General features: G+C 28.6%; 1 protein-coding gene across 1 annotated transcript; it reads right to left on the bottom strand.

Moving 5' to 3' along the window:
* Window positions 1-5,467: 5,467 nt before the first annotated feature.
* LOC109811596 (cell division cycle protein 48 homolog) lies at window positions 5,468-10,340 on the bottom strand. The gene is made up of 9 exons (XM_020375380.3): window positions 10,199-10,340; window positions 9,884-10,049; window positions 8,989-9,217; window positions 7,658-8,424; window positions 7,174-7,395; window positions 7,003-7,074; window positions 6,633-6,914; window positions 6,044-6,403; window positions 5,468-5,930 (listed from the first exon to the last, which is right to left on the bottom strand). The coding sequence occupies exons 1-9, from the start codon at window positions 10,225-10,227 to the stop codon at window positions 5,637-5,639; spliced, it is 2,421 nt and encodes an 806-aa protein (XP_020230969.2). The 5' UTR covers window positions 10,228-10,340; the 3' UTR covers window positions 5,468-5,636.
* Window positions 10,341-20,090: the final 9,750 nt, after the last annotated feature.

Genomic DNA, 20,090 nt, shown 5'->3' with positions numbered 1-20,090 from the left:
TTCCCCTAAAAATATACAAGATATTTTCACTAAAATAAAATAAAATTGTAAATAAAAATTAGTGACAAAGATTTGTTGAGGCTATTAGATTCGGAGGCAAAGAACAACTCTAACCAGTGACGTGTTTCGCGTGAGGAGAGTAAATTTTGGCCCTGCTTCTGTCTGAGCCTTTTTGTCGCATTACTCTAGCACCCCATTTCATAATAAATAACTAACCTAGATACATTTCAAATTTCGTACCACATTTTTTCTTTTCAAATTACATGCATAAAAAATTTATCTACACACTCTATAGATAAAATTTAATGTGACTAAAGCGTGCTGGCGTGGAAGGTGAATCTCTTTTGTCCGTTGAAACGGTTGTATAAATTTATTGAGTTGGCAATGGAGTCATAAATAGTAGAGTTTGCACATTTTATGAGGTTCTGTAAATGCTTCTGGTAGAATCTTAATTCCATTCCTTTTTAGTTTTCTATAATTATTCCTGTCAGTGTAGTTAAATTGCACAACGCAACCACACGCCCATTATATATCAGACCAAATTTTCCCACGGACTCAATGTATAGAAATAAATCAAGTTGGATATATATTTCACGGGTTTTACCGTGGGAGAATAAACTTGAATTATCAATAGAATTTGTGTCGGTAATTTTGGTATTATTAAGATGAACTTTTTCATAATGGGGGGGCAAGCTAGGTGCCAGCCAAAAAGAAGATTGATGTGGCTTTCTTATAGGCTTACCAACCAATTTAATGGGAGCTAAAGACTATGGCGAAGAAACTTGCTAATTGTCATGAATTCTTACAATGACTTATCAACTGTCATGAAGAAAATTGCAAGAACTTTAAACAACATTATTGTGTAACCTTTAATGAGTTCCCCATTTGCTTGACAAAACCTATATTATTTTCCACAAAAGAGTGGCTGTTAGTTTCTCCTTTTTTTCTTCTTATAAATTAGGAGATTTCGTGTCATGTGATGCTTGCATGTATAAAGAAAATTAAGGATACGGCTCCTTGCTTCACTTCAGATGAAAAAATATATTAATTATTGAAAAAAAAAAAAACTAAGTTCCATGTAAATTTATGATATGAGGTGATATGTCAATTATTATATATCTATTAAAAGGGAAGATTACAAAACAATAAATAGCACATAAGATATAATAAAAAATGAAGAAATAAATAGAGTATAATTGTAAGGTGGGTATATAAATTAGGATGTGAAAAAATTGGCTAGGTGCAATAACAGTTATAATTTATAACATGAACGTACTCACGAGTTTCCTCACTTGGTGCAGAGATACCAAACGTGCACCCACCCTGCCAACTCACCACGTACAACCCCAAAGTAATAGCGTACCAATCACCTATTCACGACCCTATTTAAGGCACTTAGATTGCAACCCTTTTGCAACAACTCAATCACAAAGCAACTTCTCTTTTCTTCACAGGCTCAAATCAGATATTGAGAGAGCACAACTTCAAAAAGAAAAAACACTTAAACATGTCTACTACACATTTTTCCCTTGTTACCATTTTCCTCCTCCTTTCACTAAATTGTCTTGGCACAAGCATGGGTGGAAGGGTCATTCCCCTAAGTGCTCCAAGCACAGTGATAGGGCCACTAGTTTCATCAGAAGTTGAAAACTACGTGAAGCCACAGATTGATCAAAAGCAGAAAGCGTTCCAAGGAAGAGAAGTGAAGGGTTGCTTGCCAAAAGGTTCTAGGCATAACTCCGCTCCAAGCAGATTTGTCAACTACAAGACACAAGGTTCTGGTGGCTGTTCTAGAATGTATCCAGGGAAACCTTGATGAAGCCCTTTAATTTGTTCAACATGGAACCATATTAAGCCTTGAGTTCCATTTTTGTATATGACTTTTCACTTTTCAAGGTCAAGAGTGGTTGAAAGATGAGAAAAAGAAAACCACTTACTTTGCTTATTATGATGGATATATTTGCTGCTTGCAATTTTGAACCATGTGCATGGGAATTAAGGTGAAGATGTACGTTTTAGTGACCTTTTTATCATGCTATGAATTATATATGTATGTATGTATAGCTAATGCGTGTAAGACATTAGCCAAACGTTTGGAGAAGGAAATTATTAATTAATTATTTATTTATTTCAAAATGCAAGGATGTAATACTGAGTATGTAATCTGCTAGAAATCGAAACCTTCTAATATATGAAACTCAATATCCGAAGGAGTATTCACTGGAAAATTGAAACCTGGTAGCCTCCAACAAAGGTGCTCATTGTTCAACTATAGCATGGTTTATGGATAGTTTTGTGATACATCTTTTATTTAAAGTTTTTTCCAAGATGCTACTATTTCCAGCTCACAGAAAATAATAAAACAATTTCTTTATGATTTTTGAATACCTTTTAGAAAACATAAATAAATATTATCGACTCTTAAATATATATTTATGATATTTTGATTTAGAAAGTACGGAAAAAGGGGGGCCTACATCCTGTACTCTCAATCAGTGTTTTAAAACCCGAAAGGACCCGGCCGGTCGGACCGGTTGGACCGGTTCACCGGTGGTCCAGCCGGTTCGAATCTTAAGTTGGATCGGTTATGCAGTTGACCCGTTTCAAACCGGATTGAACCGGACAATTTTCCGGTTCAACCGGTGAACCGGTGGGTCAAACCGGTTCAACCACTTTTTTTTTTTAATAAAATTTTTTAAGGGACCATAAATCACAAAAATAATAATAATAATTGAATCTCTTAATAAAAAAGTAAGGAGTCTTATTAAATATAACAATAACTACTTGTTCTAATATATTTGTTTGTAATATATACAACTTAAATAACTTTTATAGTATATTATTAATTTTAAATTATATATTTAATAATATAATATTTATGTAAATATTACATATATTATTTTGTGATATTAATTACAAGCATATTATATATGTAAATATTATTTATATTTTTAATTTGTATTAATATACCGTTCAACATATAATTTTTTATGTATTTTTTTATAAAATAAAAATAAAAATAATTTTAAATAAGATAGAAAAATTAAAATTTAAAATAAGATATGAATTTATTAAAATTTATAAGTATAAAATATATTTAATATGAATTTTTTTAATATAAATAAATAAAAATCGAGTCATGCGGTTCAACTAGTGACCCACCAGTTCAACCTTTGACCCACTGACCCAGTACCTTAACCGGTTCGATGACCGGTTCGGTTTTTAAAACTATGCTCTCAATTATTTACCAAATGGGTAGTGATCCTCGTAAACCGCTGTTCACGATTTTAGGGTATAAACAATAAATATACTGGTGTTCCCCTTTATCTTTCATTTTATTTTTCACGTCATTAATTGTGAATATGAAGTAACACATCACATAAGATAAAAATGGATAAGATGAGCAACATATAAACTAAAAAATAGTAAGCCTAATTCTATAACGTTTTGAGTTAAATGTAGTGTTAAGTTGGCTTATAGTTCGTTTCCTTTTGATTGAGATTTTCGGGTTTTACTCTCCTCATAATCTTTATTTTCTGTCCTTTTTTGTCCACCTACTCACATCTGTCACTACGCTCACTACTCCGGTATAAGAGTGGAAGAAAGGTGAATCAAGTAAAGTGATAATGTAAAAGAGAAAGATAAAAAATAAAAAAATAAAAAAAAAAGAATATGAATAGTGTTAAATGTGTGAATTTAATATTGTTTGCCAAATTGTGTAGGCTGCTGCGAAATTTCCCCTATGGCTGGAGATGCAACAATTGGGCGTGCCCAAAACGTTGCGAAACCTGTGTCCCAGGCCCATCAAACTGCCTGCTGGCTTAGTTGTTTGTTGTGTCTGAGTCTGGTAAAATAGTGAATAAGATTTTTTTTCTATTCATAAGAATTATAATTATGACAATAAAATTAGAAATTAGAATTCTATGAATCTTTTTGTCCCTTCAAAAAGGCTAAAAAAAAGCTACAAAGTGAGTGACGTATGTATAATATTTAAATGAAAAAATATTTTTAGACACTCTTTAATGATTTAACTTTGGAGATAAAAATCAAGTAATTAATATATTAAATTCAAAATCAAATCATTTAGATAATATCCTGAATTTAATTCTGGACAAAAATAACCTTTGAACATGTAATTGGGAGGGGGGAGGGAGGGGGAAGGGGACGAGAGATATTAATGAGACATTTATAACTTGTGAATTGAGTGACCGGAGTACTTGAATTTCATGTGCTTTTTTAAGTCTGAATTTAACCTGTACATCCATTTTCATTGGGTTGAACTTTGTGTAATATTATGAAGAAAAAAAAAAAGAACCTACTTTCTTAAAAGTAAAAACAATTGACTGAGAAAAGCAACTCCAATATTGTACAAATTATGAAATTAATGTCAATTATTGAGAGATATCAATGGCTTCTTAACTCGTTCTCTGCATAGAAGAAACCTAGCAACTGCAAGCAACATCGAGATCGAACTTTATGCCGTCAATAACCCCCAAACCCTGTTGACCATTTGAGTGCAAACTGTACTTTATTTTTAACTACAAAAAATATCACTTTGTTTTCTTTTTCTGTTTTAAAACATTTGTGAATTTTTTGTCCATTTTGCATGATTTTTTTAAATTAATAAAGAAAATAAGATGATACTTGTCAATATATATATATATATATATATATATATATATATATATGCAATATTTTCCAAAACCAAAGCAGCTTAAAGTTTTCAACCCAAACCTGTGTTAAGTTTTGGGCAATTCTATCTTTTTTTCTCTTTCCACTCCATTTGGTCTGAGTCATTATATACTGTTTTTAAATTATTTGTTTTTGGAGATTAATTTCAAAATAGATATTTAGAAGATATGTAAACAACCTAGAAATTAGTTTTATAATAGTTCGGAACATAAATTCCAAAATTTTATAAAATTAAAAACATTTCAAGACCTAACTGGTAAAGATGGTAAAATGGATGCATTGCTACCAGCAAAGAAGAGGGAATGTGTTGAAGCCAGTGCAAAGCGAAGACATGGAGTTATGCAAGGGGTGAGAAGGAGAGCCAAAGAGTGCGCTTGAAGGAAGGGGAAGGATTTATGTTTCAAAATAAAATGATGATATTTTGAATATATAAAAATAAAATAAAATAAGAAAAGTATATTAAGAAATTAAAAAAAAAACACACACACACACACAATGAGTCGTTAAACTAAACAGTACCAAACTCGGTCACTTCAAATAAAACCCTAAATTTGAATCTTGTAAATTAAAATGACGTAATTAAGAAGAAAAAATCACTAAAGATAATCCGACCAACTAGTTCCCTGATGAAAATCATCCACAAAACTAAGAATGCAAATAGAATTTTGCTCAAGTTTTAGAATGATACATAAACCTAAAAGAAGTATCATTGCACTATGAGAACTTCCAAGAATGCACTTGTTCAACTACTTTCTACGATATAATAACGAGAATATCATCCATAAAATGAACATACCATATTTTATGTTAACCCAGTAACAATTCAGGGTAATTTGAATACATGAAAAGCAAAATATACGACAGGCTTAAAAGTTACCCCTTTTGAGGGAAAATCTAGGGACACATCCTTGGAAGTAGACATGTGACTTAATACATGATTAGTACTAACTATACAGATCATCTTCTTCAGCCCCAGCAGCAGTAGGAGCAAAGGGGTCAGATCCAGTAGTCCTATTTTCAGTCTCTGAAAACCTAAATTCACTTCCAAACCCCCTGGATTGCTGCAAGGTCTGAGCAAATGCCTGATATTTGCGTATATCAGCATCACTAACACTCCTGCGTGCATACTTCATTGACTCCTCAAAATGAGCAGCCTTGATCTCCGCAACTTCCTCCTCAACAGTGTCTTCATCCATGGCCTCAGGGTTTTCCCTCCTCTTCCTCTCTTGCTCTATGTCCTGAAATAAACCGTGAAAATGCATCAGGTCAAATCATGTCAGAAGAAAAGACCTATATATATATATATATATATATATATATATATACACACACACACTACCCAAACGCATACCTTTTCTATGTTTTCTCTTATGGCGTATTTGCATGCTCGCTGACATATTTCTGTAATATCAGCACCACTGAACCCTTGAGTATACCTAGCCAAAGCTCTCAGATCAACATCTTTAGAGACAGGTGACTTCCTCAAGCAGGCCTTGAAGATTTGATGACGGGAATCCTCATCAGGAAGAGGAATATAGATCAACTGATCCAGACGGCCAGGCCGAAGAAGTGCTGGGTCAATGATGTCAGGTCTGTTAGTTGCCCCAATTATGAACACAGTCTTTTTGGCAGACATGCCATCCATTTCAGTCAAAAGTTGGTTTAGAACTCTATCCGCAGCACCACCAGCATCCCCAACACTGCTTCCTCTCTGCAAGAATTACAAAGTAATGTGCATAAGAATACACTGAAAATAACAAATTACATACACGTAAACTTTTGTGACAATATTGAAAGAAAAAATACAGGTGGCTTGAGATCCTCATAACTATTACCAAACAAGTACAAGCAACAAGACAAGATTCAAATATAATTCAGTTTAATATCGCTCATGGCCTAAGCATGGTAACATGGCAGACTTTGAGTGTAAAGTGAATAACCTGAGTGGCAATGGAGTCAAGCTCATCAAAGAAGAGGACACATGGAGCCGATTGTCTAGCCTTGTCAAAAATTTCTCTAACATTAGCTTCACTCTCACCAAACCACATTGTAAGCAATTCTGGACCTTTCACACTAATGAAGTTAGCTTGACATTCATTAGCAATTGCTTTGGCTAACAAAGTTTTCCCACATCCCGGAGGACCATAGAAGAGGACTCCTTTTGATGGTGACATACCAAACTTTTCAAACTTTTCTGGGTGCTCAACTGGATATTGAACAGTCTGGGTTCACATAAACAAAAATCAGCAACAGATCAAATTAATATAAAAATAAACAGGGTGTAATTGAATATAAGGAAAGATTTATGACCTCTTGCAGTTCACGCTTGACATTCTCAAGGCCTCCAATGTCTTCCCAGCTGACATTAGGCACTTCAACAACCTGTCAACAGAGACATTTGATAAGAAAAAGAAAATAGACCACACAGAAGGAAAGCCTGACTAACTAATGATTTCTGAATATAGCAACAAAATAACTAACAGTTTCACGTAAAGCTGACGGATTGCTTGTTCCGAGGGCAGTCTGGAAATGCTCATTAGTAACTGCCATGGAATTCAGTACTTCAGCATCAATAGTCTCATCCTCCAAATCTATTACATCCATCTTCTCCCTAATGCATTGCAAAGCAGCTTCAGTGCAAAGGGCAGCAAGGTCAGCACCAACATAACCATGAGTATCTTTTGCAATTCTCTCTAAATCAACCTACAGAGGAAAACCACAACAATTGAGCAACAAAGTATTAAAGGTCAAAATTAAAAAGATAGATTATGAAATTGATTGAGTGTACAAACATTACAATAGACCACATACTGGAATTATCATAGTTAAATAGTACAGTACTGATGATTTTAATCCATGAATGGAACCATAAGCACAATATGTTAACCATGCAAAAAAACAAAAGATAGAGAAAAAAAATAACCACCAACAAATATGAATGTTACATAATGCTATGCTAACTTACATCATCAGATAGCTTCATGTTTTTAGTATGTATGCGTAGGACTTCAAGTCGCCCAACTTCATCAGGAACACCAATATCAATTTCCCTATCAAATCTACCAAACCTCCTCAATGCTGGGTCAATGCTATTTGGACGATTAGTAGCTCCAATAACAATCACATGAGCACGAGATTTTAACCCATCCATAAGAGTCAAAAGTTGTGAAACAATCCTCCTTTCAACTTCACCATGTGTCTTCTCCCTCTTGGGTGCAATGGAATCAATTTCATCGATAAAGATAATAGATGGTGCATTCTTTTCAGCTTCTTCAAATGCTTTCCTGAGATTGCTTTCACTCTCTCCAGCAAGTTTGGACATAATCTCTGGTCCATTAATACAAAAGAAGAAAGCTCCAGTTTCATTAGCTACAGCTCTTGCTATTAATGTCTTCCCAGAACCTGGGGGTCCATAAAGTAAAATTCCTTTGGGAGGTTTCACACCAATTGATTTGAAAAGCTGTGGATGCCTTAATGGAAGCTCAACCAACTCACGAATCTGAGCCATTTGTTTCCTAACACCACCCACATCATCATACCCAACTTCATCCAGCCTTTCTTCATCCTCTCTTTTCAAAGGCTCCCCCTCACAGAAAATTTCAGTGTCTGGAGCAACAACACAATACTCCCCAGGATCAGTTTCAATGACCTTGAACTCTACACTTCTCATCCCTCCTCGGACAAGAAATAGATCCCCTTTTCTGACAGGACGATAAGCCTCCAAAAAATAAGCTGCAAAATATTAAACATACAAAAAAAGTAAGTTAGAACGGTATGCAAACACATGAATGTTTATATACTCTATCATGTGAAATATAAAGACTTTAGGAAACTAATGATTAAAGATTCTACAGATAGGTAAAGCCACGAAGGGTCAGTAGGACATAATTGAATCAACTATAAAAGTGATAGAATCAAATCCCGGAAATTTAAGAATTTGTTGGTCTGAGATATTTAAATTTAAGTTACTGACTATAATTGTTGAAAAGGAAAAATCCCAGTCAACACTGTGTATATCTAGCCTTAATCCATGTAGCAAGGCCAAATCTTCACATCATCAGATATTTAAAGTTTTGCTAATCAAGAAATTTAACATAAAATATGGGGAGAGGCAACACAGTCTCAGATGTTAAACATGTCGAAATTATTAATAAAGTATTAATAACAAATAAAAATGAGCTAAAAACATTATTAAAAAAAAAAAAGAGTTAAAATTCAGTAATGAAGCATCATAATAAATAACTGAAGCTGTACTAAGAGCTATTTAGCTTAGACAAATGCAAGGCAGAAACTCACGTTTCAAGAAAGCATCAAACAGATTGCCAGTGACACCTTCAATGGTATCATCAATGGGAAGAATGTGCACACGTTTCCCATACTTGACATCTGGGCACTGGTGCACAGACACAACATCTCCGAGCCGAACCCTCAAATTTGACCTCACAACTTTGTTCATCCTGATCTTGGCCTCCTCACAGTTATCATCAGCAAGAGCTATACAAATTGTATCCCTCCGTTTCTTTCCCTGCAACACAAACCAAACCACACATGACTTAGAAGTGGCCACAGCCACACACAGCTCATAACGGGCATAACACATCACACACCACCATGCAAACAAACAAACTCAACACCAAACAATCCAAATTCAGTAATCAAAAGTTTTTCATTCTTAATTACCCAAAAAAAAAAAAAATACACGTGTAAGTCAAACACCGTTTATGTATGTACTTATTCATAGAGAAAGAGAATGTCTACTTATTCATAGAGAATGTCATGGAGTGCCCTAAAGGTTTGTGCTAGATAGGAATCCAAATTAATTTTTTTAACAATAAAAAAACATAAAAATTAGGGTTACTAAATGTAGCTTAATATAATTTCCAATAAAAATCTTCAGTTTATTCATTCCTTACCCAGCACCTTAAACACTCCTAAGCAAACCAACAATTTATTGAGTAAAACACGGGAACAAATTACTAGAACACTTTCTATAATTCATTTTTCTTTTGTCAATATCTCTTCATCTCATCACTCATCACGCAGTTCTCCCTCTCTTATGTTCCTGTACCTCTCTTGTTATTAAAAAATTTATGTAGGAGCAGACTTATCCTTATTTATTTAATTGAAAATTGAGTGAAAACCCAGGAAGATAAAAGTAACGGGGGAAAGAGAAAAGGGTTAAAAATGTAACCTTGATGAGGATAGTGTCCCCTCGGAAAAGCTGGAGCTTTTCCATGGTTTGGGGGTGCATGGTGACGACGGAGTTGTCATCGTTGACGGCCTCGTCAACGACAAGCCTGTTCGGTGACTTTTTCCGTTCCAGAATCGCGGTCGAAAAGTCCTTCTTCCCCGATTTCCTGCGCTTCCAAACAAAAACTCCAATATCAAATATCAAATATCAAACAAACTTCACAGTACAATAAGTTCTTACTATACTGAGCAGAGGGGAAAAAGGGAATTGCGATTCCTGAAACGAAATCAACAAAGGTGTAGAGAGTTGACTCACGGGTCCGATGATTCGCCTTGGTGGGACATCCGTGCTGGAATTGAAGACGATCAAAGTGCAGAATTCAGAATGAAGTTCAGAACCTAACAATGTTTGGTATTTTAATTTTTATGAGGTTTTTCTCTATTTAAGTTAAAACTAGAAAGTCTTGTTTGACAAGAAAGGTATTGTGGCTTTGTGGGCCTTTAATTTTAAAAGCCCAACTTATTAGGCAGGGTTCGGCATGGCCCAATTGGTTATGTCTTTTTTGTTTCTAAAACAGAAACATGAAACTGGACCAAAAACTCCAAAAAAAAAAAACTAACAACAGAAACATGATATGGCGGAATTTCTTTTTAGAAAAGAGAAAATGATTTTGTTAAGAAAAATTATGTGGAAAATAGAATGAAGTTTTGTCATAAGCTGCTTTGACAAAAAAATTCATGGAAAAAAAATTTATGATTCTCATGAGAATAGTTATATTAAATAAAGGTGTTTTTAAGAATTATTATTTAAGAGAGTATCTTTTTTAAATATAACCTGTTATTTCTTTGAAAAAAAGTAATATATATATATATACACATATATTTAATATTTATTTTTAAATTAAACTAGTATTTTTACATGTGCAATACACATAATAAATATTTATTTTTCATAATTATAATTTCTAATCAATATTTTACATAATAAATATACGTACTTATGTTAAATATGTATTTAAATATAGTTGTAAAATATTTATTAAAAAAATAACTCATATAAATATACGTATTTAACACAATTACGTATACATTTTTCTAATAGTTACATATGGTTGAGTTTATTATATTATAATAAAACATATTTTAAGAGAAGTCAACTCTTATTTTAAAAAAAAAAAAATCAATTCCTTAAAAGATTTGGATATATTCGTGAATTAGCCTTTAATTTCCAAGTACATATACTTGTATTCACAAATCTGGATACCCTGTTTTAGATTTTAAAAAATAAAAAATAAAAAAAGTGAAACTTGAACTGGCGGTCTTAATTATTTAAAATATTAGATGCATTTATGATATATGTTCACTATCATGTACTGCAATGATTGCTATGTTGTCATAATTTTCCCTTAAAATACAAGTTTGGTCTGATAAAAGCTTTGTGAGTAAGTCTCATAATGCCTCACGAAACAAAAAATCATGTTGCACCTTATAATATAACTCATAAAAGAAAATTGGATTATCACATAAAATAAAATAATACTTTTAGCTATAACTGATAGGAAAGATTAAAAAATGATTGAATGAAGATTAAATTTAAGTCTTCATATTTTTAACTATTTTAATTTCTCTTCACTCAACCATTGAACTAATTTTAATAATTATATAAACTTTTATATGATATCATATTTGTCATTTTTATTTTCTTATTTATATCAATAAAAATTACATCGAATATAATTGATTTGAACTTAGGATTGTGTATATTATCACAACTCTACCGTAAATCAATAATGTGAATCTGAATGATTTAAGATTCACTATTCAATTTATTTTTAAGTTTGGCCCGTTACAAATATCAAGGGATAGTGTGAACAAAACCAGTTATACTGTTACGAAATTTATTGTTTTTTCCTCAAGGTTTGGCTTATTATATATGTCAACATAAATGTATGTATTGTTATATATCAAGCCATTATCAATTAATTATTTAAACATAAGAAAAGGCTGAGTTTCAGTTTAATAAAAAAATATATATCATTAAATAAATGAGCATAAGAGGGTGTGATACATATTAGATAATATATTTGTGTATGTGTGTTTATATATATTATTAAAGATAGCCTTCTAACAAATATTTTCGCTCAAAAATTAAAACTACATAACTTGGATCTAATTTTTTCTAAAATATTTAAGCCTATTAAAATTCAAACATTTTTATTATAAAAAAATTTATTAGTATTTAAAAAATTAAATTATGCTAATTAAATTTTTTCATAAAAATTTATAATATCATAAGAAAATATCTATCTATATATTATTAAAGATAAAATAATTTTCTATAAATAAAAAAAAAAACTTTGCTCAAAACTATAACTCGGATTCTTTTTTTCCTAAAATTTTTTAACCTTTTAAAATTTAAACATTTTTTTTATTAATTATGAAATAAATTTATTGATATTTAATAAATAGAATTATGTCAATTAAATACAACTATTTTTTGATAGAAAATTTAAAAAATGATGTTTTTTAAAAATATTTTAATATAATTGTACATGTAAAATCAAATTTAGAATCGATTTATTTATTTACTTATATATATATATATATATGGTAAAATAGTTTGCTAATTTGGATTGACATGAGTGATGATTAACGAGGAATTCACGTCACTTAATTAAATGGTCAAAGTTTGAATTCTTATTCTTACAAATGCAGAAAACTTACATTAAAAGAGGATATTTACCTATTTAGTATCTATCAAACCCTCAATAAAGATTATCTTAAGAAAACTTAAATTAAAAGAGGATATTTACCTATTTAGTATCTATCAAACCCTCAATAAAGATTGTCCTAATATTCAATAGGAAATATTCCTTATTAATAGACCAATAAAAATGTAGAATAGTCTTTTAAAAAAAATTTCACTCAAAACTACATAGTTCAAATTGTTTTTTTTTCTAAATTTTATTAGCCATTTAAAGTTCAAACATTTTTTTACAAATGTTTGAATTTGTTAAATGTTGATAAAATTATTTTACAATGAATATAACACGTTTTAATTTTAAAAGGCTAAAAAAAGTTAGAAAAAAATGACTTGAGCTATGTAATTTTGAGCGATAATTTTTTTAAAAAAACTATTCTATCTTTAATAATATATAGAATAGAATATAGATATAAATAATTCATTTTTAATAAATACAATATTATATGATAAATTAGTCAATAAATACTTCAAACATTATATAAATTAATTATAATAAATTCAATAAATATATAAACTCATTATTATATGCATTAATTTATAAACCCTATAATATTTTTTTTTCTATTATAAATTCAAAAGAACAAAATTTTAAAACTATATAAAATACACTTAAACACATTAAACTAATAAATACATAATTATTTTTTAATTATATTTATCAATTATTATATATAAATTAATTTTTAAACTAAATATCTCGTATATCATACGGATAACCATTTTAGTTTTTTATTGTAAAGTAAATATTTAGATCATTGATTTAATAAATAAAATAAGATAATAAAATAGTCTTTAAAGCTAAAGGATACCTTATTTAAAAGAAGAAGAAAAAACACTATAAAGCTGAAAAATATTAACAAAAAATTGTGAAAAATGTTAAGCAAAAATTGGTCCAATTAGTAAGAAACAAGTTCATATATTAAAAAAGATGTGAGTTCAATTCTGTTGATTAAAGGCTTTATTGGTGAACATGTAAGTACCTCTCTAAATTTTCAAAGAACTTTGAAACATAGTCTCAAAAGCAAACTCACCAAAACTTAAAAAACTGAAAAGTACATAACACAAGGTTGAACTTTGTAACCGGGCAGGGCAATATAAAGAAAAATAGAAGGCTAGTTGGTATCTGCTTCAACATTCTATGCAATGTGATTTGAATTGGAAGCTAGAGAGTATATATATTATGAATCCGACAAATCATGTCATTTATGACTCACTAACTACCTCGCATTTTTATTTTAATTATTCCTTTGCCTTTATCAATATATCAACTGGTGTACCCATTTTGTGCTTTGATTAGTAGCCCAAAAGTGAGTGTCAATAAAACTCGCAAGACAGTGATTCGTATAAAGTATTTTTTTAAAACAAAAGGTAGGACTTAGGAGGGGTTTTATTTTTTATTTTTAATAATATTGGCTTTGGATGGAGGCAAATGGCCCACAGTCATACTTTCGTTCATAAAATATATGGGAAATGAAAATTATCACATGTACAAAAGAAGGATTTATTAACACCTTTATTTTAATATTGATTATAATTAGTTTTAAATTATTAAACATAATAAGAATGTATATTGATATCTCTAATCTAATACAAATGGCAATCCATTCATGTAGTATGAAAAGGTTAAAGGAGTAAATTTATTATATAAAGATTTAAGTGATAACTTAGCCAGTTTCATGATCATCATTTTGTCATGTTTATTTAAGAAAATAATTACATATCTATGTCATATATCTCTCATATAAATTAAGGGATATTCATTTTCCAACAAGTAATTGATCTAAACTTTCTTACGAAACAAATTGTTAAATGTTAAGTTGCTTAAGAGTCACGCGGTGGGTAACTTTCAAGACAAGATACCAAATAAAAGAACCATTATTGTTGATATTAAGGATGAAAGTTGTTGGAGTAAATGAGAAAATGATGAATTTAGCATTGTTGTTAGCACCAAAATTATTTTCACCTTGTTGATTTGAATTATAATTGTTTCCAAATTGTTGGAAGTAGTTAGGTGCGTAGCCCGAATTGTATCATTGGCTATAACTATTGTTGTAGAGAGCATGGTTAGGGTTGAAGTGGTAATAACATATGGAAGTAGTATGGTCGAACTTGTTACAAACTTGACACTAAACAAAATCTCGACCACCACGATCACGTCCACGACCACGATTATCTCCTCTTCCATAACATCCTTGATGATAGTTAGGATTTATTTAATACATTTGCGAGTTGATTGCAACATTAACATAAGGTTGTTTCAAATCATATTCAAATTCATTCTTTGATATAGATTGAGAAAGATGAACAACAACTGTAATAGTCGTGTTCTTGTGATACCTTTCCAATTACACTTATTGACTAAGCAAAAGTACTTCATGTTCATCAAAAGTATAAGATTCAAATTTGATAGTCACAAGATTGATTATCGAATCATACTCCTTCGATAGACTCTCAACAGTGACATCCAATTGTTCTTGATCTACAACAAGATCTCTTAACGAACAAAGCACACTAACAATGGCTTTAATGCATGGTGTACTCCAAAATTGGTCGACCATCCTTCTTCAAATTTTGTAACTTAGTGCGAATCATTTGTGATCACACATGTGAGTGTTTATTAAAGTGATTGTGTAACTTGTCTCAAAGCTGTCATGAATGCATGCATTCAATGATGTGCGAGATATTGATGCAATGATCGACAACTAAAGTTAAGAAAATAAATAGTGGATCTTGTTGTTCCCAATGACAATACAACGAAATAATGTTTCCAACACCATGATTGTCTACCATTAGGAATCACAACTAAATTTGTGGATTCACCAAGAATCAATGTAATTGATGACCTTTGATACCTAGTTCAATTTATTGCTTCCATAGAAGAAAATTGTTCTCTATCAAATTCTCAAAGATTCCAAGAGAGGGAGGGTGAAAACAAATTGGTTCGATGCAGAAGCCATGGGTCTAGATCAGTTAGCTTTTGATATCATATTAGAATTACTGAGTGAGAGAAAAAGGTAGAGAATTTTGATATAAACAATAAATTTTGTATGTGAATAAATTACATTAAGCCTAATATACACAGACAACAAGAATCAATTCAGATATAAAGTGAATCCTATCATAAACCTAATAGAATTAAAAAAACAAAGAAAGAAAGATACACTACAATAATAGGTCATTGAATGAACCTAGGCCTACATGTCTTCATTTGTCCAAAAATAAATTCAATTATTCTACTATAATAGGCATTAACATGTTTGGATATATTTACTAAATATTTTTTAAAGATTTTTGCTTGAATATAATAAAAAAAATAAGTTTTAAATACAGAAAGAAGGTACTTACGATTTACGAAAGTGAAAAAGAAAAAAATGTTATAAATTTTGAGAGTTATTTGAGAATAATGTTATTTAGGAAAAATGTAAAAAAATATATATATATAATTCAAATTTTTCAAATGCGCGAAACCAAATAAAATTTAAGTGTTTTCTTTTTAACAAATTTTAATTATTATTTTAACCATTCAACTTCTTTTACAAACTTTTTCCCCCTTAAAATCTAGCTGAAATTTCCAAATTAATCTAACCAAACGCTATAGAATATCAACCTATTTCAATAAAAGTTTTTAAAATAATAATTTGCCCTTTTTTTTTTCTTCTTCAAATTACTATTGCAACATGATTTAAATTTATGATTATGTGTGCATATTATTATAACCTCCATCATTCGACTAATACTAGAGGTTTTAGTTTGCCATTAAATTTGTTAATACATGTACATATCATAACATTTAAGGAAATATTGGGATTAATATACATTTTATAGTATATTATTTGAAAAAATAGGTAATACACTGATAATTTAAAATAATTTTACACTCAATATGATATTATTGTTGATAAAACTTTGTACTTATTTATTAAAAAGTTAATAACTTATTATAAATGATAGTTTGTAATTAATTAACAATGTAAAACTGTTTCATATTTTCAATTCATCACCATTAAACTCATTATCTAAAGTAAATTTAATTAATTTAATAGTAACAATGGAATGTTCAAGTAAATGAATCTTATAATTGAAGAAAAAAAAATAAAGTATCATTCTTTAGTTATATGTTAGTTATAATTTATGAATCTTATTATTTATAATTAAGTGTCTGTTATTATTTAAATTAATTAATATTTTTGAAGTCAATAACAAATAATTAAATTTAATAGTCAACGAAATAACATTGTCAAAAAAATTATTTTTCGGGAATAGTTTTCACAAATTCCTCACGAATTTTTTATTTTTATGAAAAGGTGAAAAATCAACTTTTGAATATAAAATAAAATTTTAACATGATAAAAATATTATGTTGCCTTTGTTTAATTATTTTATGCAATAAAAATTCTTACTTCTAAACTAACATTTAAAAATATCTTCAAAAAAATTTATGATTAGTTAAATAAATTTTCATGATTTTTAGGATCATGATTTCAAGGATTATCAAATAATATTTATGATATTAGATTTAAAAATTTTAAAAAATTCCGTGTACAAAGACCTTCTGGCTTCTGAGACTAAAAAGTCATGGACATTTTTTTATCTTAAAACTTAATTATTTTATTTTGCTTATCTTTTGATAAAAAAAAACACAATAATACAATATAAAAGTGTATTAAATTTGATAATATTATAGATTATAAATTATTATTTAAATCATATAATAAATATTATTTATTAATACAATTGTTTTATTAATATAAATAATGTACTTTTGCCCCTAAGCTTGAAGTGACCAAATACTTAAGCGAAAAATGAACCAAATTTAGTAATAGCGTATACGTAAGATATTTATTTATAAAGTTTTGTTTATGAAAGAAAATGATGTTATTGATTGGACCGAAAAAGATGATGAGTAGCCCTAACTTAAAGATCTTAGAAGTGCATCTGTCATGCACAAATAAATATAAATCTGTCAAGATTTAAGTTTTGGACTTTTATACCACACGGACAATTTGGGAGATAAAGTTGTTCATACCATTATAATACGAGGAGGAGTCTGTCTAGCACGAGTAAATATACTTAAATTTATTTTATTTAATAATTCATATTTTATATTAAATTTTAATAATTTAATAATTTAATTTAGAATTTTTAATATATAAATTAAATTTATAAATTTTTAAAAAATTTAAAAATTATTTAATATTTTGTTTCATTAATACGAATCAATGTATAAAATAATTTTATGATAATCTGTCAATTTGAATTAATGAAATGAAATATTAAATAATTTTTAAATTTTTTAAAATTTTACAGATTTAATATATGTATTAAAAACTTTAAATTAAATGATTGGATCATTGAAATTTGATGTAAAACATGAATTATTGAACAGACTCTTAGAGTAAATAGATCCCTCCTCATAATATTACAATAACATATATATATTATCATTAAAAATAAAATCTATTTATTTACTCAAAACAGGATTTATTTATAGAGTTATACTATGTTATAATTATAACATAAATATAAATATATATAATTTTGTTGTTAGTATAAATACTACTATGTATTCATAAATTAATTATTTGTATAATACTTATTTTTAAAACTGATATTAGTTATATATTTTTTTTTGTGTTTCAAGTGTTACATTAATGATATGTTTAGTTGCAAAAAAATAATAGAAAATTGTTAGTCCCACATTTTTTTTTATTTACAAATCTGAGTGAAAATGAACTGTATCTCCAGGGATTGTGTGAAAGTAAATAATTATTACATTTTTTTTATAATCGATTATATTAAATAAAAGAAAATACGAAAGAAATAACGTCAACACATATAACTGCTTATGAAAATTTCATAAATAATTATAGTTTTTTTTTATGAATTTACAATTCATTGTATAAAAAAATAATAAAAAAAACACACACGAAAGAAATAACGTCAACACTTATAGACGTATTATGTAAAGTTCATAACCTATTATAGTTTGTTTGTTTTATTTATTTATTATTATTATTATTTTTTATATTCGATTATAAACTTCTAAAAATTGATATTTAATTAAATTATTTTATTATCTTCTCATTTCACTTTTTTTTTTCTTAAACTAAATATCTCAAATTTCACTTTATTTTTTTTACTTATTCTTGTTTATTTATTTCTCTTTTATTTTAAATTTTTCTTCAATTTTCATACATATTAATCTTCTATATTTTTTAACTACTAAAATTAGTCTAGTGATTGAATGATAGTGATTGAATGATGAGAGATTGAGATAATTAAAAATATAAACACTTATAGTGTGTTTGGATGAGGAATTTTACAAATTCAAGGAATTTTAAATTTTTGTTATTTGAATTACTTTGATTTCAATTTCTATCATTCTTAAAATATTTTGTTTGGATGAGTCAATTCAAATTTCTTAAATTTTAAATTGTTAGGTTGAATATGATAATTTGATTCCATCATAATAAAATTGATTTTAAAAATATATTTATATGTTGAGATTTTTAAATTAAATTTTATAAAAATAAATATTAATTCATTTTTAAATATTTAATAATTTAAAAAAATAATATTAGATAATATTTAATAATTTTAAAAATTAATATAAGATAATATTTAATAATTTTAAAAATATTTTTGAATATCCAATAATTAAAAGAATAAAGAGATAAGATAAAATATATAAGTGAAATAAGAAAAACAAATATGAGAAATTTCAAATTCTCCCATTTTTGGCAGAATTTGAAATTTTACTATTTTAAGGAATTTCACTAATGCTTGGATTTCAAATTCTTTGGTAAATTCCCCATCCAAACAAAGCATTTCACCTCAAGGAATTTGAAATTCTTCAAATAAATGAATTATCCTATATAAATTCCTCATCCAAACACACCATTAAGTTAAATCTTCATTACAGTCATGTTTATAATCTTTCATTTATATATATATATATATATATATATATAGGGAGCATATCAAGTGAGAGGAATTTATTATGAGAGGGTGAGAGGGTTAAAATATAACCCTTAGATTAATTTTCTCTCACTTGATTAAATCCCAAATTTTCTCTCACTTGATTAATCTAAAGATTATATTTTAACCCTCTCATAATAAATTCCTCTCACTTGATATGCTCCCTATATATATATATATAAATTTATATATCTTTTTATCCCCTCATGAAAGACCGTTACCAAAAAATCTGACATTTATCTTAGTCTAAAATACTAGATAGTATATCTTGCATTTACACGAAGAAGTCTATATATAATGGGTCAACTTTCTGATAAGAATTCTTTAATTTTTGTCTCGATTTCTGAAGTGATGTCATTGCAAAAATCTTGGAGGTTTATCTGAACTTGATGTATATTAGTTTTTGTCTGAGATCATTTTATGGAGATAAATAACTTGACTATAATTCGAGAAGACGGTGGAATAC

The sequence above is a fragment of the Cajanus cajan genome, chromosome 10, assembly GCF_000230855.2.
Source record: "Cajanus cajan strain Asha chromosome 10, NIPB_CcT2T_4, whole genome shotgun sequence".
In the NCBI taxonomy this organism is placed as follows: domain Eukaryota; kingdom Viridiplantae; phylum Streptophyta; class Magnoliopsida; order Fabales; family Fabaceae; genus Cajanus; species Cajanus cajan.
The sequence above is the reverse complement of the archived record's forward strand: the minus strand, read 5'-3'. Positions and strand labels throughout refer to the sequence as shown.

Coding starts and splice junctions, on each gene's coding strand:
- LOC109811596 (XM_020375380.3), bottom strand. CDS start 10,227: ATGTCCCACCAAGGCGAATCATCGGACCC. Junction 8,425..8,988: donor GTTTGATGCTTTCTTGAAAC/GTGAGTTTCTGC, acceptor AATATTTTGCAG/CTTATTTTTTGGAGGCTTAT. Junction 6,404..6,632: donor TTGACTCCATTGCCACTCAG/GTTATTCACTTT, acceptor TAATTCTTGCAG/AGAGGAAGCAGTGTTGGGGA.